General features: G+C 41.4%; 2 protein-coding genes across 10 annotated transcripts in view; both read left to right on the forward strand.

Moving 5' to 3' along the window:
- The first annotated feature begins 1,091 nt into the window (after positions 1-1,091).
- ZNF502 (zinc finger protein 502) lies at positions 1,092-13,976 on the forward strand. 4 transcript variants are annotated; one of them, XM_078350637.1, is made up of 4 exons: positions 1,092-1,172; positions 3,140-3,415; positions 10,290-10,403; positions 10,960-13,976. In XM_078350637.1, exons 3-4 carry the CDS (start codon positions 10,358-10,360, stop codon positions 12,537-12,539), a joined length of 1,626 nt encoding a protein of 541 aa, XP_078206763.1. In that variant the 5' UTR covers positions 1,092-1,172; positions 3,140-3,415; positions 10,290-10,357; the 3' UTR covers positions 12,540-13,976. The 4 variants fall into 4 exon arrangements, with proteins under 4 accessions (XP_078206763.1, XP_078206764.1, XP_078206765.1 ...); XM_078350638.1 differs by having other exon boundaries at positions 3,328-3,415; XM_078350639.1 differs by lacking the exon at positions 3,140-3,415 and having other exon boundaries at positions 1,092-1,180.
- ZNF501 (zinc finger protein 501) overlaps positions 1,092-22,377 on the forward strand; it is a 49,982-nt gene continuing 28,696 nt past the window's right edge. For 2 of the 6 annotated variants that reach the window (XM_035275046.3, XM_078350647.1), the window contains exons 1-3: positions 1,092-1,172; positions 19,632-20,041; positions 21,781-21,865. The gene's annotated coding sequence lies outside the window, so the exon portion shown is untranslated. Of the gene's footprint in view, positions 1,173-19,631; positions 20,179-21,780; positions 21,866-22,377 lie in introns of those variants that run through there. The other 4 variants (XR_013527261.1, XR_013527262.1, XM_078350646.1 and 1 more) reach the window with 3 other exon arrangements.

The raw sequence follows: 22,377 nt of genomic DNA on the forward strand, positions 1-22,377 counted from the left end.
CAGCAGAGTTAACAGATAACCCACAGAGTGGGAGAAAATCTTTGCAATGTATACATCTGACAAAGAACTAACATCCAGACTCTACAAGGAACTCAAACAAACCAGGAAGAACAAAACAATCCCATTCAGAAGTGGGCTAAGGACGTGAATAGATAATTATCAAAAGAAGATATACAAATATCCCACAAACATAAGGATAAATGTTCAACATCATTAATTATCAGGAAAATGCCAATCAAAACCACAGTGTGATACTGCCTTACTCCTGCAAGAATGGCCATAATTTAAAAAAATACATGTTGGTGTGGATGTGGAGAAGGTGAAGACATTTACACTGTTGATGGGAATATAAACTAGTACAACCACTACAGAAAACAGTGTGGAGATTTCTTAAAGAACTAAAAGTAAATCTACCTTTTCATCCAGGAATCCCAGTCCTGGATATATCTACTCAGAAGAAAAGAAGTCATATGAAAAAGATACTTGCACACGCATGTGTATAGCAGCACAATGCACAACTGGAAAAATATGGAACCAGCCCAAATGCCATCAATCAACAAGCGGATAAAGAAAATGTGGTATATAGGCTGGGGGCAGTGGCTCACACCTGTAATCTCAGCAAATGAGAATTGGCACTGGGATTTGAAGAACCAGGATAAACTGGATAGCTGAGGTCAGGGAGAGAAGGTAGAAGGAAGGGAGATGTTTCAAAGGGAAAATCCTGGGAAAACGATCTAGAGTCAAGGTTCTTAACAGAGATTATTTTAAGCAGATAGAATATACTAGTTTCTTGTTGGGATGGCCCATTCCAGCTGCTACCCGGCATCCTTTCCATCCCCAACATCTCCCTCTACAGTTTTTCTGAGGGTTGATAGCCACTGTGTTTCACACCAAGATAGTTGTTAATGGGATTTCAGGAACGCAGCTGGGCTTGGATGGAAACAAGGATGGAGTCATCGGCTGGACTCGGAGGGAACGCCTTCTTCCAGGGTTCCACAGAGATGTTCCTCCTGCTTCCTAGAGAATCCGAGGACGTATGCGCGAGCCCGCTGTTGACGCACTACCGGCCGCGCCACCGCTCTTCCGGTTTCAGAAGTTAAATCCTGTGTCCTGGGTCTCATGCAGCTCTAGGAGCGCCCGCGCCGCTTCGCGGGGAGTATCTGGATCTCACAGTGAGCGGGTTGGGACCCAGGGAAGGGAAAAGAGGGGCCCCGGCGAGCTTTGGCTGGGGCGGCGGGCTGGAGGGAAGTCCCCCCGGCCTCGATCCTCCCCGTATTGCTGCCTACGGGAGCGACCTGGATCTGGGGCACTCCTGGCGGCTCGGCCAGCCCAGCCTGCAGGCTCAGCACTGCAGACCCCAAAACCCAGCACTATGCCTGGCACAGAGGAGATGCCTAGGAAAATGGCGGAGTGAATGAATGAATGAGTGAGTGGATGATGGATGGATATAAAGGCCTAGGACCCATGTCAGGAAACGAGATCCTGGGGATCACAATTCTCGGTTCTGATACCAGTTTGTTCACCCGGCCGATCCTGTAGCTCAGAAACTTGTTTAGAGCCTGTTTTTATAGGAGATTGCAAATAGCGTAAAGCGCACTCATTGGAAGTTTTGAGACCTGATTTACAATTCTGGAGGGAACAGAGACTGTTTCTTGATCTCTAAAGTACTAGAAATCTGTTCCTTGCTTCTTCACAAGGCTCAGTTGACAGCTTGTATGTGATAGCATGTATGCAAGCCTTAATGTCTCCCAGCGAAGGGTTACTATTCATTACAGGCCAACTATTACACGGAATTCAGGGGCGAGGTTGCAGAAGGAGTGAGGTTGGAGACTGCCAAATGTAAAGATGCTTCCAGTCTTGTGTAGGGAGGGGGGGATATATGCATTAGCAGATTTTGGTGGTAATATTGTAAACAACATTTAGCACTTACTGTATACCAGGTACAGTTTGAAGCATGTGTGCTGATTTAATCTTCACAACAGCATATTATGTATCGTTTTTAAGTGAACTACAGAGAGAATAGAAAATTGTCCCAGGTCACATCGCTAAGTGACCCAAGGCTGCATTAGATATAGATAAAGTGTACTGCCACAATTTGGTTGAGTGTACTGTTTGGTGCCAACATGCAGACCAAGAAGGGCTTCAGAGACTACATTTCAATGCGGTCTCATTGGAGAGAGTGTTTAAAATTCTCGAAAAACCTCATCTAGCTTGCCTAGGCTCCTTTAGTTAATTATTGAGGGGTAAAGAGGTGGCATCAGGGAAAAAGCTTGCAAGGTAGAGGAAGGAAACCTGCTGTCTATTAAGTTAGCAGGATAGGGCTATTAAGAGCCTTTTTCCTTTTACCCTTCCCCGTAATACCATTCTTTCCCCAGATCTGCAGAGGGATCTTTTTTAGCATCTTAAAATCACTAACAGCTACATTATTCCACAATAGACATTTGTAGAAGCACTTGTACATTACTCTCTGGGCAACTTACAGACCTGGGAGTCAGCAAATATGGGCCAAATTTGGTCTGCCACTTTTTTGGGTAAAACTGTTTTATTAAAACACAGGCAAGCTCATTCATTTACATAGTGTCCGAAGGCTGTCACTCTGTCACCCAGGTTGGAGTGCACTGGTGCTATCACAGCTCACTGCAACCTCTGTCTCTCAGGCTCAAGTGATCCTCCCACCTCAGCCTCCTGAGTAGCTGGAACCATAAGCATGGTCACATGTATGTTTTAACAAACATATATTTTACATATATGTTTTCAAATTACAAAGGCAAAATGGAATAGTAGAGACAGAGACTATGTATCCCATTTAGCCCATTAAACGTAAACAAATTTAACTTCTGGCCTGTTGCAGAAAAGGTTTGCTGACCCTTGGCATAGACAAACTGCTGACAGCTCAAATGATCCATGATTGGAAGGATGAGGTCATCACCAAGATGTCTTTCTTTCTCTGCAGGTTTTCGTATCAACCATATTAGCATCTAACCCCTGTTGAGTGCCTGCCATTGAGTAGATATCTTTTTATCTATGTGATAAAATATGCTTTATGTGAATGCTTTATGTGAATTAACTCATCAAGGATTCACAGATTATCAGAGCTGGAATGACACATAAATATTATCTAATTTGTCACCCTTTTCAGATAAATAGCCTGTCGTGTAGGCCCATTCACATGGGCTATTGGCAGAGCAGACTTTCCTGACTCCCAGTCCAATCTACCATCATCTTGTGGGTAGGAGGCCAATACCACAGCCATTAGATCTGGCATTTTGTTTCTGGGTTTTTAAAAAGTAACTTTCTATCTATAAAAGTAATACATGTTTATTGAAGGAGAAGTAAAATATACAGAAGAGTATATATATAAAGGACAAACTAAAGTGACCCATTAACTGACACAGAGATAAGTGTGTTAATATTGGTGAGTTTTCTTTATGTCTTCTTAAAATATGTATGTTTTATCTGTTTATTAACAATAGTTTCTGTTTATTGAGTGCTTACTTAGTCCCAATATATGTGTGCATATTTCTTGTTTTTGTTTTAGTGTTTTGTATCTTCCTGTTTTAACATAATACATTTTCTCATGAATGTTCTTTGACATTATGATGTTTAATACTTTTATAATCTATCTTTGCTAGTCCATCAATGTTTATTTACCTGTTTATCTTACAATTGTAGTAATAGTTTGATCTTTGTACATAAATCTCTGTGACATTTCCAATTATACTTTTTGACTTTTTCTTTGATTACAGAAGTTATTTATTCCTATGGGAAAATTTTCAAACATTACAAAAAGGCCTTTTAAGGCAAAAGTTTACCATAATTTTATTCCTCAGAAATAATCACAATAAATAATTTGCTCTATGTTCTTACAGATTTGTTCATTTTCTTAAAAGTAGAGCAAAATATAGATAATAGAGGATTTGGGAAAATTATTCACAATTTATTATTTTATTTATTTATTTTTGACACAGCATCTTGCTCTGTCGCTCAGGCTGGTGTGCAGTGGTGCTATCACAGCTCACTGCAACCTCTGTCTCAGGCTCAAGTGATCCTCCCATGTCAGCCTCCCGAGTAGCTGCAACCACAGGGATGTCACATGTATGTTTTAACAAACATATGTTTTAAATTATGTTAATACTTGAAATATTACTATCCTGGATTTTTATGGCTTAAATATTTTTCCCAATAATCACATATTTTCATTTTTAATTATCTTTATGTCTAAATAATTTTCACCAACTAGAAGTATCATAATTTGGTAATCCTCAGTGTCTACCAATAGAAAAACTTTTACCTCCATGTACATTTCAGGGAATATTTTTACAACTATCAGGAGAATTCTGTTTCTCTTCTCTCTGGAAAGTTACATCTTTCTGAGAAAGTTCTATTAGTAGAATTACTAGATCAAAGAATATAGTCTTTTTTTTTTGAGATGGAGTGTCATTCTGTTGCCAGGCTGGAGTGCAGTGGTGCAGTCTTGGCTCACTGCAACCTCCACCTCCTGGGTTCAAGCAATTACCCTGCTTCAGCCTCCCGAGTAGCTGAGTAGCCAGGTAGCCACCATGCCCAGCTAATTTTTTTGTTTTTAGTAGTAAAGATGGGGTTTCACCATGTTGGCCAGGATGGTCTTGATGTCCTGACCTCATGATCTGCCCACCTTGTCCTCTCAAAGTGCTGGAATTTCAGGCATGAGCCACTGTTCCCAGCCAGAATATAGTCATTTATTACAGCATACTGATAACTCTGAGATACGCTACAGGTGGTGTATATACAAAATGAGCATTCTGTTCTGAATTGCTGTATCCATAAAATGTTGATCATAACATCCCCACTATATGATTTTTCATTCTTTTAGCTTTCATTTCTTTGTTTACCACAAAGATGGAACTTTTAATGTGTTTATTGGCCTTTTGTAATTCTTGGTGTATTTTTTGTATTTTCCATTTTTCTCTCGGTTCATCTTTTTTTCTTACTCATTTTTAAGAGGTGTTTATTAGATCTGTCTATCCTTTGATATATAACTGAAAAATACTTTTTTAAAGCTTGCTTATCTTTTAATTTTCTTTGTATTTTGGATATACAGAGTATTGTTTTTATGTTTACCAATTTTTGTCCTATCCATTTTGTATCATGCTTGAAAGTGCTAACCCTACAATGAATTATTGGTCATATTTTATTATTTTGTGGTTTTACTTTTTATATTTAACCCTTTAAATGGTTTGGGTGTATTTTGGTGTGTGGCATGATGTAGTAGTCGCACTTATTTTTTCCCAGGTAGTTAGCAATGGTGCCAACTTGATTTATGAATAATCTATCTTTGTGTGATTAGAAATGCTGCTTTTATCATATATTAAATTATTTTTATTTACATTTCTTAGAGGTTTAGAGATCTTTTATTTAATTATTTTTAGATGGGATCTTGTTTGTTGCCCAGGCTGGAGTGCAGTGAGGCAATCATATTAATAGCTCACTGCAGTCTCAAACTCCTGGGCTCACGTGATCCTCCCACCTTAGTAGGTAGGACTATAGATACACACCACTACACTGAACTAATTTTTGTTTTTTTTAGAGATGCAGTTTTGCTATGTTGCCTAGGCTAGTCTCAAACTTCTGGCCTAAATTGATTGTCCCACCTTGGCCTCCTAAAGTGCTTAGATTACAAATGTGAGCTACCTCACATTGTTGGGATTAGAGATCTTTTAAATGTTTAGAGTCACTGTTAGAGTTTTCTTAGCCACATTGCTTTGAAGTTTTTATCTGTTACTCCTGTGATTTCAATTACTTTTTTATGTCTAAAACTCTTCAGACCGTACCTCTCTCCTCTCTTTCAGCTATGTATGCCCTGCTACTTTATATTTGGATATTTGAAACTAAATATATCTTATTCTTTTCCAGACCAGTGTACCCATCTCTAAAGGTGAATGTCATCATCGAAAACTGGCTAATTATCCTTGACTTCTCCCTCTCTCACCCCTCCCACCAATATTCATTCATTCTGGTTGATTCTTTCTCTTAATCCAGTCCCCATACTGGACTACCGAAATAGCCTTACAAGGGATCTTCCAGCCTTCACCTTCACCTTGCCCTCCCACTCCCCATCATTACACATACCCTCTGTGCTATGGACAGAGGAATGTGTTTCCATTAAACAACGGATCTAACCATGTCATGTCTTTTATCAAACTTTTTCAAATCCCTATTACGGCTTTCTCTTCACTTGAAGGTAAAGTCCTTAAAATGGTTTTTAGGGTTCTGTTTGAACTGGCTTACCTCAAGCTTTATGTCTCATTTCTGGTGCTAAATACTTGAGCATTACTGTGTCTATTCCTCCAACATACTGAGCTTGATTACTTTTGTATGTTCTATTTTGTATATACTTTTCCCTTTCACATGTCTAAAGGGGACCCAGACTGTATTAGGTCCCCTCTGCTCTACATTGAGTAGTACCCTATGCCTGCAGTTTTGTAACTCCCATATTTGAAATCATTCATTTAACATCTTTGTCCAGCTATGACATAAGTTGCAGGCAGACAGGGTGTCTGGCTTCCTTTTCCAGTGTCTAGCACTGATTAGTCACTCAAATCCCAATCTACTTGCATAAGTCTCTGTAGGCTTGTATAGTAGCTTACAGGTCCCTTTATGTCCTTCCTGTGAATGAGAATCAGGAAAACCCAAATAGGATCTTTTTTTTTTTTTTTTAATAGAGTCTCACTCTATCACCCAGGCTGGAGTGCAATGGCACAATCTCGGCTAACTGCAACCTCTGCCTCCCAGGTTCAAGCAATTCTCCCACCTCAGCCTCCCAAGTAGCTGGGATTACAGGCACCCACCATCATGCCTGGCCAATTTTTCTATTCTTATAGAGATAGGGTTTCCCCATGTTGGCCAGGCTGGTCTCGAACTCCTGATCCACTCGTCTCAGCCTCCCAAAGTATTGGGATTACAGATGTGAGCCACTGCTCCCAGCCAAGGATCTTCTTAAACCTTTAAAACTCAATGCAGTGGCACACACTTCATTGAGAAGTGCCCAAGACCAATGTATTATGTACTTGAGCAGACTTATTTTATTATTTCATGTCTTTTAAGTTCTTGACTCTGGTAAAATCATCTCTGCGTCTTCCTTTTTTCCTGAATAATGTTGCCAGTTCTGCTTCTCACTTCAAGGTTAAATGGAGAGATGTTTTCGAATGAACAGTTTGATATTGACATTTTAAAAAAGCAGTGTTTATGGAAACTGGTATTTTTTGCAACCTTTTTATAACTCAAAACTTATTTCCCAATTAAATTTATTTTTGTTTCTTTTTTGTTTTGGGTGGGGAAGGAAGGCAGGAAGGGAGGGAAGGAGGACGGTAGGGATGAAGGAAGGAAGGAAGGGAAGAAGGGGAGAGGGAGGGAGGGAAGGGAAGGAAGGAAATCAAGCAATGAGAGAGACATTGCCGACCTCGATCTAGAGGTTTACAAGTTGATTTCTTTTTTAGAGAGAAGGAAAGAAAAAAAAATAAGTAAAGGAGAGGAAGAAAGAGGAAGAGAAAGAGGGAGAGTAAATGGAAATATTGCTTTATTCTTAAACAAATTGGGTATTAATAATGGCCAATCAATGTTTCATTTAAACTTATGAGTAGGTGTGATGTGGTATTGACAAGAATGTATATTTTGTGTATTTGAAGTGGGGAGCTCTATAAATATTTATTAAGTTTACTTGTTCCAGATCTGAGTTCCAGTCCTTGATATCCTTATTAATTTTCTGTCTCATTGAATCTAAGTCTTTATGTATCTGGGTGTTAGGAGCATTAGCTCTTGTTGTTGCATTGATCCTTTTACCACTGTATCTTTGTTGCTTTAAAATCTATTTTATCAGATATGAGAATTGCAACTCCTGCTTTTTATTTATTTATTTATTTTTGCTCTCCATTTGGTTGGTAAATCTTTCTCCATCCCTTTATTTTGAGTCTTTGTGTATCCTTGCATGTGAAACAGGTCTGGATGTAACATGCTGTTGGGTTTTGGCTGTGTCTTTTGATTGGGGGATTTAGTCGATTTAAATTTAGGGTTACTGCCATTTGATGTTAACTGGCTGTTTTATCCATTCGTTGGTATAAATTCTTCTTTATGTTGATGCTCTTTACTTTTTGGTATATTTTTAGAAAGGCTAATACTGGTTGTTTCTTTCTGTGTGTAATGCTTCTTTCAGAAGCTCTTGTAAAGCAGGCCTGGTGGTAATAAAATCTCTGAGTTCTTGCTTGTTCATAAAAGATTTTATTTTTCCTTCAGTTGTGAAGTTTAGTTTGGCTGGATATGAAATTCTGGGCTGAAAGTTCTGTTCTTTGAGGATGTTGAATATTGGCCCCCACTCTCTTCTGGCTTGTAGAGTTTCTGCTGAGAGAGCTGCTGTAAGTCTGATAGGCTTGCCTTTGTGGGTAACATGACCTTTCTCTCTGGCTGCCCTTAATATTTTCTCCTTTGTTTCAACCCTGGTGAATCTAATGATTATGTGCCTTGGGATTGCTCTTCTTGAGGAATATCTTTGTGGTGTTCTCTGTATTACCTGGGGTTGAATGTTGACCTGCTTTGCTAGTTTAGGAAAATTTTCCTGAATAATATCCTGAAGGGTATTTTCCAGCTTGGATTCATTCTCTGCGTCACATTCAGGTACACCTATCAAACGTAAATTTGGTCTTTTCACATAGTCCCACATTTCTTGGAGACTTTGCTCATTCTTTTTTATCCTTTTTTCTCTAATCTTTTCTTCACGTTTTATTTCATTAAGTTGGACTTTGACTTCTGATATCCCTTCTTCTGCTTGAACAATTCGAGTGTTTAAACCTGTGCATACTTCTCGGAGTTCCTGTATTGTATTCTTCAGTTCCATTAATTCACTCATACTCCTCTCTAAGTTGCCTATTCTCAATAGGATTTCATCAAACCTTTTTTTCAAAGTTCCTAATTTCTTTACGTTGGGCTATAACATGTTCTTTTAACTCACCGAAGTTTGTTATTATCCATTCCTTGAAGAGTACTTCTGTCATTGGGATGCGCTCGTTCTCCATCAAGCCTTGTTCAATTGTCTATGTGGAACTGTGATCATCTTTAGAGGGAGAGGCATTCTGACTTTGAGTATTCTCAGCTTTTTTACGCTGGTTTCTTCCCGTCATTGTAAATTTATCCTCCTGTCGTCTTTGAAATTACCAACTTTCAGATTAGGTCTCTTGAGTGGGCATCCAGGTTGTTAGTTCCCAGGGCCAGAGCAGCTGCGTTAAAACTGATGGTGCTTTTCTTCACAGGATTCTCCTGTCGGGCTTCCTTCTTGTGCCTGTAGTAGGCGACTCTGCCTTCCTGGGGCTCCAAACCTCGGTCAGAAGGGGAGCCCATCCCGTTTACTCTGGGCCGAGCGCTGCCGCGCCGAGGTGCCGTCACAGCCGCTGCGCCGGGCTCTGGTGTTGTGCTGGGGGCCCGTGCGGGTCCTCCAAACCTGTTTACTCTGCTCCGAGAGCTGCCGTGCCGAGGTGCCGGCAGAACCGCTGCGCCGGCCACAAGGGTTGCGCTGGCGACCCGTGTGTTTCCTCCACTGGGGATCTTCTGCTCCATGAGCGACCAGAATTTGTCTGAAAGTGTGGCGTCCTCTAGTTCTCCGTGCCTTCACTGAGAGCTGCAATCCCGGGATGTTAATGATCAGCCATCTTGGATCGTCTCCATTTTTGTTTCTTTTTAACTACAGCCTGTCCTCTGACACTGAGCTATACCTGAAGAAAAGCTTTTTAATTGATATGACATCTTGAAGAAAGGACAATCAGTGTGTCTCCAGTTTGTATCAAGTAGATATCATTCCCTAACATTATCTCAGCTCCTTGGCATTTGGTAGAAGTGGGTAAATCAGACTTAACGCACAGCCTTGCTATGAGGACATTTTTGCTATACAAATTCTAACTATTTAACTGATTTTCATATAGATTATTGTGTGATGGACAGCATGTACTAATTGATGTGAATATTCCTATTCGTTTAATCTTTGTCATTATAAGAAGGTGATAAATAACATTCTGATTTATTTATCAAGTGCTGAAATGGTATGTTAGTCTGATGTTACCATTTTTTGGACAGCTGACAAATGTGTTTTGTGAACCTAGGAGGCTATAAGCCAGTGCTGATTTGCAGTTGCTTCCACATTGTTATCCTGAGAGGTATTGTGTGTGTTATTAGATAGTGTCCCTAGGCAACAGCTCTTACTTTTGTTCTTTTTACTGGGACAGTAATATTCCCTTCCTCGTCCCACACCTTTTTTTCCCCATGAGCAGGGCTCCCAGTTTTCTGAACCTGAAGTGTTTTCCAATCAAAGTGACAAAACGATCTGTGGATTTTGAATATGCAAGGAGCTGAAGAGAGAGAGATTACAAGAGAGACTTGTCCAGGTGAGTGAGCAAGAGACAAGCAGTGGCAGAAATAGCCAGCCAACAGGAAGCCTTTGGAAATTTTAGTAGAGAAGCTGGGTGAGGCTCAGGAGATAAAATAACTGTCTCTTATAGTGATGTTGGGGTCAGGGGTGGGTGAACATCTCTGGAACCAGCTTTTCCCTAGCAATAATTTTATCATTCTCATTTCCAGCATTTTCCCGTTTACTTTCTCCCATTCTCCACTCTGGATATAAACCATTCATGTTTCCTGTCTTGCCCTAATCTTAGCCTGTGTGTTGGTTGTTGTTTTTTGTTTATCTCCATTATCTCATTCTCTTGCTCCTTGGGTGTCTGTAGCTGCCTCTTCCATGGGAGTTCCTTGTTAATGATGATCACATTACCCTGATGCATATCTCTTCCACTAGTTGCAACTCTAACTTAAATGCCACACTTGCTGTTACTGGCCCTTCCTCATTGGCCATTACTGAGGTCTGCCAAAAGTTAAGGTCTTACAGTTTCAGGGGCCTTCACTCTGCCCTGTACAGGAGATATTCATTCTGCTGTTTTCTTTCAGGCTGGGTAAATAAGAACAAGCCTGTTCCAGAGCAGGAAGTCTGTAAAACTGACTCATCAGGGATAGTAGTAAAGAGTCTCCAAGGGGATGAATACCAAGATTCTACATTTGAAGAAAAATATGCATGCGAGGGCATGAAGGAAAACTCTTCTAGAGAGATTCCTGGATCATGCCTTTTCCAGGAAGGATGTTTTGGGGCAATAACTTTCATCCACAAAGAAGCACCGCCTGCAATTATCAGTCAAGAATATAATTTAGAGAAAAGCTTGCTTTTGACCTCAAGCCTTGTTACACATCTCAGAGTTTCTACAAAAGACAGTCTGCATCAGTGGGAAACAAGTAATATGCACAGCAACGATATTTCAGACCAAAGTAAATGTCTAACTCTCTGCACACAGAAAAAACCATGGAAATGTAATGAATGTGGAAAAACCTTTACTCAGAGCTCATCCCTTGCCCAACATCAGAGAACTCATACTGGAGAGAGACCCTACACATGTGAGAAATGTGGGAAAGCCTTTAGTCGGAGTTCATTCCTTGTTCAACATCAAAGAATTCACAATGGAGTGAAACCATATGGATGTGAGCAGTGCGGGAAAACATTTCGATGTCAATCATTTCTTACTCAGCATCAAAGAATTCACACTGGAGAGAAACCTTATAAATGTAATGAATGTGGGAATTACTTCCGCAATCACTCACATCTCACTGAACACCAGAGAATTCACACTGGAGAAAAACCTTATAAATGTAACAGCTGTGGGAAGGCATTCAATCAGAATACACACCTTATTCATCATCAGAGAATTCACACAGGTGAGAAGCCTTACATATGCAGTGAATGTGGCTCTTCTTTTCGAAAACACTCAAATCTTACACAGCATCAGAGAATTCACACTGGGGAAAAACCCCATAAATGTGATGAATGTGGGAAAACTTTCCAAACAAAGGCAAACCTCTGTCAACATCAGAGAATTCATACTGGAGAGAAACCCTATAAATGTAAAGAATGTGGCAAAGCCTTTTGTCAGAGCCCATCTCTTATTAAACACCAGCGAATTCATACTGGAGAAAAACCATATAAGTGCAAGGAATGTGGCAAAGCGTTTACTCAGAGCACCCCACTGACTAAACATCAGAGAATACACACAGGGGAGAGACCCTACAAATGCAGCGAATGTGGTAAAGCCTTCATTCAGAGTATTTGCCTCATTCGGCATCAGAGAAGTCACACTGGAGAAAAACCCTATAAATGCAATGAATGTGGAAAGGGCTTTAATCAGAACACCTGCCTCACTCAGCATATGAGAATTCATACTGGAGAGAAGCCCTATAAATGTAAAGAATGTGGGAAAGCCTTTGCTCATAGTTCATCTCTTAATGAACATCATAGAACTCACACTGGTGAGAAGCTCTATAAATGTAGTGAGTGTGAGAAAACTTTCCGCAAGTACGCACACCTTAGTGAACATTACAGAATTCACACTGGTGAGAAGCCTTATGAGTGCATTGAGTGTGGAAAGTTCTTCAGACATAGTTCAGTCCTTTTCAGACATCAGAAACTTCACAGTGGTGAATAATACTGGCATTTAGGTTATGACAGTTTCTCTAGTGAGGATGACTGGGAATCTGACTGGGAGTAGAGGGGCAGGTAGGGTTCCTGGAGGGAAGGATGAAGGATACTTGGCTACTGCACTCTGAGAAGAATGTTTCCAGAAATGGAGGTGGGAGCTTAGGGAATGCAAAGCCTACTCCAGGTGGACATCTGGGAATACGGGGTAGAAAGAAATTTCTGCTTTTCAGATAAAGCCTGCACATTGCCACTGTCTTCCCATGTGACTCTTACAGCTACACCCTGCCCCACCTTCCGACTTGTCACCCATTCTCGTTGGCTGGCAGATTGAGATGTTTTTCTTAAACACTGCCTGTCAGTGTGAAGTGAAAAACTTCTGATGTAGTGCTAAGGTTAAATAGCCTCTGGATATTTGAGACAGCCCTGACCATGCTACCATGGGGGAGGCTCCCAGCCTGTGGAAGTGGTACTATGAAGAGGAGACAGTAACAATTAAGAACCAAAAAAATCCATATTCATTCATCTAAAAATTGAGATATTAAGCAACAACTGGGACGACCTCTATAGATCTGCTAGTAAAGAATTCATTATCAGGGTGAAGATCTTTCCTGATTATTCCAAGCTTTGGGGTGACTCAGAACTAAGAATGAAATAGGAGATCAGGTTAGAATTCATGGTGTTGGTTTATGGGAAGGCAGTCATACCTGTTCAGAGAACCAGGAAGACCCAATATCTCTCAAAGGAATAATGGTTACCCAGGAAAGAAATGGGTCTGTGCTAGAGTGATAAGCCTCAGAACAGGAAGTCTGCATGTGACTGAACAAGTCATTTACATAGCTCTGCCTGTACTAAGGTGTACACCTGTCTATTGTAAGTTTGCCTAGGCTATTGATATACAGGGACCACAGGAGAGACACCCGCTAGTACTAACAGCATCCTAACAAAACGAGACTTAGTGTGTTGGTCTTTAGGAGAAAGCATTAGTGATGAAGGAAGATACAATTTTCACTATTGATATAAAGGGACCACAGTAGAGACACCCACTAGTACTAACAGCATCCTAACAAAACGAGACTTAGTGTGTTGGTCTTTAGGAGAAAGCATTAGTGATGAAGGAAGATACAATTTTCAGTTGGCTGGATGTTGGGGCTGCTTAAGAAAGTGTTGGCATTTGTCATGGAATGGCTTTGGAAAGAGTTCTAAAAGAATCTTTTTCAAATCCCTGAAAATCAGGATAACACATTTTACCACTAACTGTGACAGTATTTTATTTTGAGAGAAATTACATGTTTTTCCCATTATTTCCCAAATTCCTTTCATGTTCTTCACTCCTACCCAGAAATTGAGCTCCAAAAGATTGCCTTTGACAGGTATTTAAAATAGTTTCTAAACTTTGAAGCTTACAGCAATTTTAAAATATGGCTATTAAAAACAACTAAATTAAGTTGATTCTGGAATATTTGGTTATTTGGAACTCATCATTGATTTTTTTTTCTAGAGCAGTTGCCTTGTAGGCATTGGTTTGGGTCATGAATTACCATTAATGGGAATGTGGTATAAATATATATATTTTTCCCTTTCTAGGAAGATTATGTTCTCAAAACCTGCCACAAGGGAAGTCATAATTGAGGATATTAATACATTATGAGTAAAAGTAACACTGTAAAGGCTTTCGAAATATGTTTGTGAAAATATTTTGTCAAAAGCAAAGTCTGCATGTATACCTCCTAGATAACAACACTATATAATTACTGGCACATAATACATGTTTAGTAAATTTTTTTTTCTTTTTTTATAGAGACAGGGTTTCACCATGGCCAGGATAGTCTCCATCTCCTGACCTCATGTTCCACCCACCTCGGCCTCCCATAGTGCTGGGATTACAGGTGTGAGCCACTGCACCTGGCCATTCAGTAAATATTTTATGAATTAATATAGCAACCATTGCCCAACAGAACCTTTCTTCAAACTTCCTGATATATAGTTATAGCAATATTTGTATGCCATCTTGAGAATTATGTGTGGAGAGTAGAGGGAACAGGGAGAGTTTTCTTAAAGAAATGAAAACTAAACATTTCAGGAGGCTGAGGCACAAGAATCGCTTGAACCTGGGAGGCAGAGGCTGCAGTCAGCCAAGATTGTGCCAGTGCACTCCAGCCTGGGAGACAGAGTGAGACTTTCTCCAAAAAAAAAGATACCTGTAAGTTCTTGTGGGAAAGATTTTCTAAAATGGAGACTTGATCCTGAATTTTTAATTCTCAGACTGAGAAAATCTGGCATGTTTTTACTTTCTGGGGAAACAGAAGGGTAAATAACTGGTCTTTCCATTACCCTGACCACATATTCTCACACTTGCATTTATGTGCTCCTGATTTTCTCTCAGTTGTTGGTCCATGATGTGCCTAGTCACTCCAGCGTGGCCCCAAATCTAGGCATTGCCCTTATCCTCAATTTTCCCTATTATTAAATCTTCATTCAACCACTGTGTCCTGTTGAAGTTATCTCCTTCCTACCTCTGGAAGCTGTCTCCTACGTCTGGAAGCCATCTCTACTGTAATTGCTGTAGCCCAGTCCCCTTATTTTTAATTTTAATTTTTTTGAGACAGGATCTTACTCTGTTGCTCAGGCTGGAATGCAATGGCACGGTCTCTGCTCACTGCAACTCCCACCTCCCAGGCTCAAGTGATCCATTTCACCCTCCCGAGTAGCTGGGATATGCGCAACCCCCACATCCCATGCTCAAGCAGTCCTCCAAGTAGCTAGGATTACAGGCATGTGCCACTATGCTTGGCTAATTTTTGTATTTTTGTTGTAGAGTTGGGTTTTACCATGTTGCCCAGGCTTGGCTTGGACTCCTGGGCTCAAGCAATCTGCCTACCTCAGCCTCCCAAAGTGCTGAGATTATAGGCATGAGCCACTGTGCCTGGATTCTCTTTTTTAAAATTTATCTAACAGTCTTGCAGTTTCTTGCCCTAGTAGGCCATTTTTCACATTTCTTGATGTTGTAAGCATAACTGGCTGCTTTATTGTTCTCAAAATAAAGTACTAGGCCTTTAAAGAGGCATGTGAGGCCCCTAATCTGGCCCATGCCTGAATTGCCATTCTCAGCTGCCATTCCTTGCCTGGCATATTCTATTCGATAGTTCAAATTCCTGTGATTCTGCAGTATCACCTCTGGACACTACTTGGGCATTTTTGCACATACTGTTCCTGTTGCCTCAATTCCCTTCCCTGCTTCTGCTTGCCTGGAAAACTCCCATTTGTCACTTAGGAATGTGCTCAGGCAACATCTCAAAGCTGTCTCTAACCTCATGTATTTTTTACTCTATTTTTCATCATTTTATTATGTTGCATTATAATGGTTCACACATCTTTCCTTTTTTCAGCTTTGCTAGGGAAGCAACAATGTGAAATTTGTTTACCTTTGTATCAACAGTACCTGGTACTTAGGAGGTGCTCAATAGGTATTTGTTGAACTCCACTGAAGTACCAGTCTGCACTTTGTGACTTAGGTCCCCAGTTGTCAGCAGGAAGGAGGTGTGAGTATGTGTATCCATGAAATGTCTGCCAGAAGCAAGAATTCTAAAACTTTCCCTAAGATGAAGAGTGTGTGGTTGTATTAAACAGGATCCCATAAGAAAAAGTAATAATTTTTTATTAGAGATTTAAAAGGCCTATCACAGTTTAACAAAATGCTTTCAATTATATTGATGTCAGGGTCAACAGGACAAGGACAGAGGCATATCTGTGTCAACTGGAATATCTATTAAATAGTAAGCAGGAACTGAAGAGCAATGTTGGCCTAGCAGGAGAGCATCTGGAGCTTACAAATCCCAAAGTGGGAAGGCATGGTGGCTCACACCTGTAATCTTAACTACTCCGGAGTCTGAGGTGGGAGGATTGACTCAGGCCAGGAGTTTGAGAGCATCCTGTGAAACATAGCAAGGCCTTGTCTTTACCAAAAAAAAAAAAAAAAAAAAAAAAAGCAGGTATGGTGGTGCATGCCTATAGTTCTCGCTATTCTGGATGCTGAACCTGAGGTGGAAGGATCACTTGAGTCCAGGTGTTTGGAGCTTCAGTGAGCTAGGATCACACCACTGCACTTCAGCCTGTGTGTCAGAGAGTGACACTTTCTCTCTTTAAAAAAAAAAAAGTTCCAAAGTGGAAGCAGTTCCTGAGCTTTTGGCCTCAGGGATGATAAAGAATTTGTTTTGCTTTTTCTTGGTACACTGAAATTTAATTCATGACTTCAGAAGGACACAGTGGGGATGAAGCCACATCAGATCCTCAGAGTAAAAGAGAAAAGACAGGATTTGGATTGCTCAAGACCACACAACCAGTGTCAGATGAGGTTTAAACTACAGTGTCCTTGCACTTCATTCACTTTTCTCTTTGTTGGTCATACCTCTGTTCCATATGTCTCTTTATTTTTTATAGAACTGACCACTTTTTTTTTTTTTTTTTTTTTTTTTTTTGAGAAGGTCTCACTCTGTTACCCAGGCTGGAGTGCAGTGGCATGATCCTAGCTCACTGCAGCCTAGACGTCCCAGGCTTAAGCGATCCTCTCACCTCAGCCTCCCAAGTATTTGGGTCTTCAGGCATGAGCTACCATGACTGGCTAATTTTTTAAAAGTTTCTTTTAATATCTGTATCTGTAGCAAAAATCTACAGAGAGGTTCTTGCTATGTTATCCAGGCTCATCTCAATCTCCTGCCCTCAGGTGATCCTCTTACCTCGGGCTCCCATAGTGCAGGCCTGAGCCACAGCATCCAGCCTAGAATTGACCACTTAGTACCGAGATCAGCTCAGTCATGGACCCCAAACCAGTGGCACTGAAGGAATTAAGAAACAAACACAAAGATACAGTGCAAAGTGGGATCAGGGGGCTAACAGCATTCTGAGCTGAGAGCCTTGAACAGACTCTGACCCATATATTCTCTGTCAAACAGGTGATTAACGAGCAGGTGTTCTGTGTTTTCTCACAGCACATGAGCATCCTCCACAAGGGAGCAATGGGGGCAGGGTCACATATCCTGTGTTTAAAGAATTGGCTTAATCATCATATGCTAGGCGTACATTTTCCATTACTTTAAAACACCCTGAGCGGTTTTCCGCTTGGGGGCCGGCTTGGTTTTCCTTGCTGTCGTTCTCAGTAAACAATATAATCTGTCACACACATTAGGACTTGTCCCAGCAACCTAGTGCTCCAATTTTTTCCCATCCTGAGGATGTGAGGAGCTCACTTGTATAAGATTTTTGTTATCAGAATCTCAGACTTCCCTGAGGGTGAGGGTGACAAGTAAGTTGATTATATGTTTTGGCCCCTACTTCCTACATTAGGCAGAAACCTAATCTTGACCATATGTGGCATTAGTTTCATTTATTTAGTCCACTGGCCACATAAGGGCTAAGGTTATTTTAGTCTTATGGAATGTTTTTGGTGTCCATCCCTACCATTCATTTTCCACCTCATTGAAAGAAGCTCAGCCCAAAAGATTAAAGTCTAGATTACTGTTTCTAGTTACTTGTTTTACCTAGGGTACCTCACTCCAGACTTAGCTGATTTGGAGATTCCTTGAACCCTATTTTTTGGGGAATAAATAATTAGACCTAGGCTCTCTGGCTTGTGGCTTGTGGGATGTTAAGGCTAGAGGGAAGAACTTGCTCTCTGATTCCAAACACGTGCTGAGAATGTGACACCCAGAAAGTCAAGGAAACTTAACATTAATGAGACACGGCATGTCAACTGACAGTTTTACAAAGGGTCACTATTTAGCCAAAGATACTAATGGCCTGCCTGTGGCACCATCATTCCTGATTTGTGTCTGAAAAGGACTCCATTTCGGGAAAGCAGCCATCTGGAGATTGGAATGGGTAGTTTTTTTGTTTTTTTTTTTTAGATGGAATCTCCCTCTGTCACCCAGGTTGCAGTGCAGTGGTGTAATTTCGGCTTACTGCAACCTCTGCATCCTGGGTTCAAGCAATCCTCCTGCCTCTGCCTCCTGAGTAGCTGAGATTACAGATGTGTGCCACCACGCCTGGCTAATTTTTGTATTTTTAGTAGAAATGAAGTTTCACCATGCTGGTCAGGCTGGTCTCAATTTCCTGACCTCGTGATCTGCCTGCCTTGGCCTCCCAAAGTGCTGGGATTATAGGTGTGAGCCACTGTGCCTGGTCTGGAATGGGTAATTTCTCTGCTGCATCTCATTTACTCAGCAAGTGTTCACTACTATATGCTGCACACTAGAGATATGATGGTATGCACACAGCCCCGTTGTCCTGAGCTTGCAGATCAGTAGGAATGCTTGGAAGTGAATAAGGTACTCTCTGTTCTGCCTTCATCTCTGGACTCTACCCATCAAGATGAGCCCATGTGTGCAAACATTTCCTGAGTTAGGGCCAGCAAGATCTGAAGTTTTGTAGAAAGGGTTGGGTGTGCTACTTTCAGGCCTTGAAATGTCACTGAAGCCAAGGCCGAACAATAGGGACTGGAGCTGGGATTTGAGAAGCAGATCATAGTCCTAACATTCACCAAAGATTTAAAAAAATACTAGATGTTCTTACTAATTTACACATATTAACCTCATTTAATCCTCACAACAACCCTATGAAATTTGGCACCATTATTATACCCAATAAGTGAGGAAGCAGGCACAGAGAGGTAAAGTTGCAAAGTTCAAACACCGAAAATCGAGGATTTAAGCCCAAAGCAGAGAGGTTTTTTTGTTTGTTTTTGTTTTGGGGGACAGTCTCAACCTCGTCACCTAGGATGGATGGCATGATCTTAGCTCACTGCAACCTTCACTTCCCAGGTTCAGGTGATTCTCCTGCCTCAGCCTCCCAAGTAGCTGGGACTACAGGCATACATCATGCCCGGCTAATTTTGTATTTTAAGGAGAGATGGTTTCGCCATTTTGGCCAGGCTGGTCTCAAACTCCTGACCTCGGGTGAACCGCCTGCTTCAGCCTCCCAAAGTGCTGGGATTACAGGCATGAGCCACCACGCCTGTCCTGCAGAGCTCTTCTTTTGGCCACTTGAACAAACATCCTGGGTCAGTAAAGTGTCAGGGATTCCTGTGACAAGGTCAGCTTTCTTCCAGGTGAGGACGAAGCCAGTTTTGTGAAAGCCTTGAGAATCCCCAACGGACAGTAACATAGGAAGCTAAATGCAGCGGACTTGCAGGATGTACTGAGCTCCTTGTGGTCGACCCTCCTGATTTACATTCCGTTTCCCTGTGCTGGAAGACGCCCGTCAGTTGGGCTCGCAGGCTGTTTCTAGCGCCGGTCTTCCCAGGCGCAGGACCGAAATCCTCGGCTTTACGGCGTGGAGGAACCACCGAGAGGAAGCTGCTCCCACCTTCCTAGAGAGGAGACGGTAGCCGTTACTGGCCGAGAGGCGCGGACTGCTGACGTCACGCCGGTGTGCGTCAGGGACTTGCTCCATTCCGCCCGGCAACAACCAGAGACCTCAGTGTTAGGTGCAAGAGGGGAGCGCCGCACGAAGCGCACGGTGAGCGTTTCTGCTGTGCCCGGCTGCTGTGGGTAGAATCCAGCGCCTCCCTCGGGACGCAGGGCGTCGTCCATCCCGGAGGGCCTTTGGAGCAGAGGCTGGGGACCTGGGGCAAGCTTGCCATGAAGAAAGGAGAGGTTGTTCAAGAGCCCTAGGCTGGGAGTCGGGGGACCTGGGTTCTATTTGTACATACTTGAGCAAGTCAGTGAACTTCTGGGCACTTTACTTTTTTGATTTCCAGAAGTGAATACTGTTTCCTGCCTTGCCGTTTCCAAAAGTTATGCGGGTTGACATAAGTATATTCAAGAGTTACCACCTTCCCTTCATTATTTATTCTTTAACAGCAACAAATTAGATACTGTATGAAGACTTGTAGATTCTATAATAATACTTTAACAGCAGGCATTATTTAATGCTTACCAGCTAGCATTCTTCTAAATAGTTGCCATGGAGTTCCCCACTCATTCGTCACCACAACCCTGTCAAGTACTTATTATTGTCTCCATTTAACCGTTGAAAAGCGTGAGCAAAAAAAGATTAGGTAACTTGTTCAAAAGTCTTAGCCCCAGAACCCATGCCATACTTGGCGGAGGAAGATAATATAATCAATCAGTAGAAAGTCCTACAGTAAAAACGTGTAAAATTCTTTGAGAATGTAGAGGAGAAGGTGCCTTGGAAAAGTTAAGAAAAATTTCCCACAAGGAGGAGGTGTCGAGGTTTACATTTGTGCTAAATATGAAAGGTTGATGACAAGCTTGAAAATAATCGGTGGCTTCTTTGATCAAACGGGGAAAAAAAGAGAAGTTTGAAAATAAACAGTTTGTTCAGTGTCAGTTAAAATACGCGAGTGGATTGGGATATATCAGACAGGAAACAAGGTTCCTGCCTTCGAATACGGTGTTCTTTACATTAGGAGGGGTTCTTGAAACCTTTTCCTTACGAAGGGTCCTTGACGTCTTGCAGCAGATACTCCTCACACAAAGGCAATTCTCTTATTTTCCAGAAATTCCCCCAATTTTAATTGTAGGAGGATAACTGACAGTAAGTTTCCCTGCTGTTGATTCAGCTGGTTCTGAACAAGACCCACTCACCTCACTGCTAGCTCATTTAATACTTTTCAAATAATGAATAAATAGACTAAATCAAAGATGGACTGGAAGGGCTTGGTTTGAAGTTTTTGCTCTTTTCCCATCTGTATATAGAATCAAAGCACTGCAGAATGTTGATGCTAGAAGAAGCTTTCAATATTTTCTAGATTTTGACTTTTATTTAACAAATAAGAAATGGATGAGAATGAGTGACCTGCTTCAGATTTCTGAATAAATTAGTGACAGCTGAGACTAGAATCCACACCTCTTGACTGAGTCCATTTCTGGTCCTACTGCCTTCTGCTGTAGTCCTGCAGTCTTTGACTTTGGAAATCAATGGCTTTTCCAGTAGGCTTTGGGGAGCCTTTGGGCTTTTGGGGAGCTGATCTCCTATAAAGAAATATTTACTCCAAATGCTTAGTCCTTAGAAGGACCTGCCCTCTTTGTTTGTGCATTGCCACATCTCCCTGAAGTCTACCCACTCACTAATTTTTGTCATTGGTGATACTCCTCTAGGATAATAACGATATTCTTTCATTTAAACTTAAAATGGTCATTTGGTTACAGATGGGATGTTCTTGAGTTACCCCAAATCCAGAATGTATAGGAAGTAGGCTGGCAATTTATTAGTGGCTCTTTTTCCTCCTTCAGTGCCTCAAATTCCTGCCTTTCCTCAAGAGAAGAGCCCCAAGGAGAAAAGCCAGTATTGCTTGTGATCCTAACAACCTGTCTCTTGGTAAGTTAACTCTAACTATGGAGCCCCGGATGGTGGTGGTTGTGAGACTGCTATCAGAAGTGATGGCAGACCTATAGTGGGACCCACCAAAGTCTACTATATGTGGACCCAGCAGACTGAAAATGCAGAACCACCCAGAAATTGATACCATTTTATTCAAATGAGTGAGAGTGGCCCACTGTAAAAAAGGCTGTGGAATAATTGATTATAGGACAGGTCTGAGAGTGCACTGAGTTCTTAAGGGTACCTGAACCGAAGACTGCAGTCATCTGGTAGCACATCTTTAAACCACTTACTGAATTGCTAAGTATGATGCCTTAATGGTGTAGTGATTGGATCTAATAATATGGGCAGTAAATTATTGGAAGACCCTTTGAAAATATGATTAGGCATTTTCTCAGAGAATAAGGAATGGGCTTCTGGCTGTGTCTAGAACAAGAGCTTAAGTTATTGCAACTGACATTGTCACTGGCCATCAAAAGGCAACGTGGAGCCTGAGTGTCTGTCAAACT

This window comes from Callithrix jacchus, chromosome 15 (genome assembly GCF_049354715.1).
Source record: "Callithrix jacchus isolate 240 chromosome 15, calJac240_pri, whole genome shotgun sequence".
Lineage (NCBI taxonomy): Eukaryota > Metazoa > Chordata > Mammalia > Primates > Cebidae > Callithrix > Callithrix jacchus.

Excerpts from the sequence above, each read along its gene's own strand:
- ZNF502 (XM_078350639.1), top strand. The coding sequence starts at position 10,358 with ATGCAAGGAGCTGAAGAGAGAGAGATTACAAGAGAGACTTGTCCAG. Across the intron at positions 10,404-10,959 it reads TACAAGAGAGACTTGTCCAG|GCTGGGTAAATAAGAACAAG; the intron begins GTGAGTGAGCAA and ends GTTTTCTTTCAG.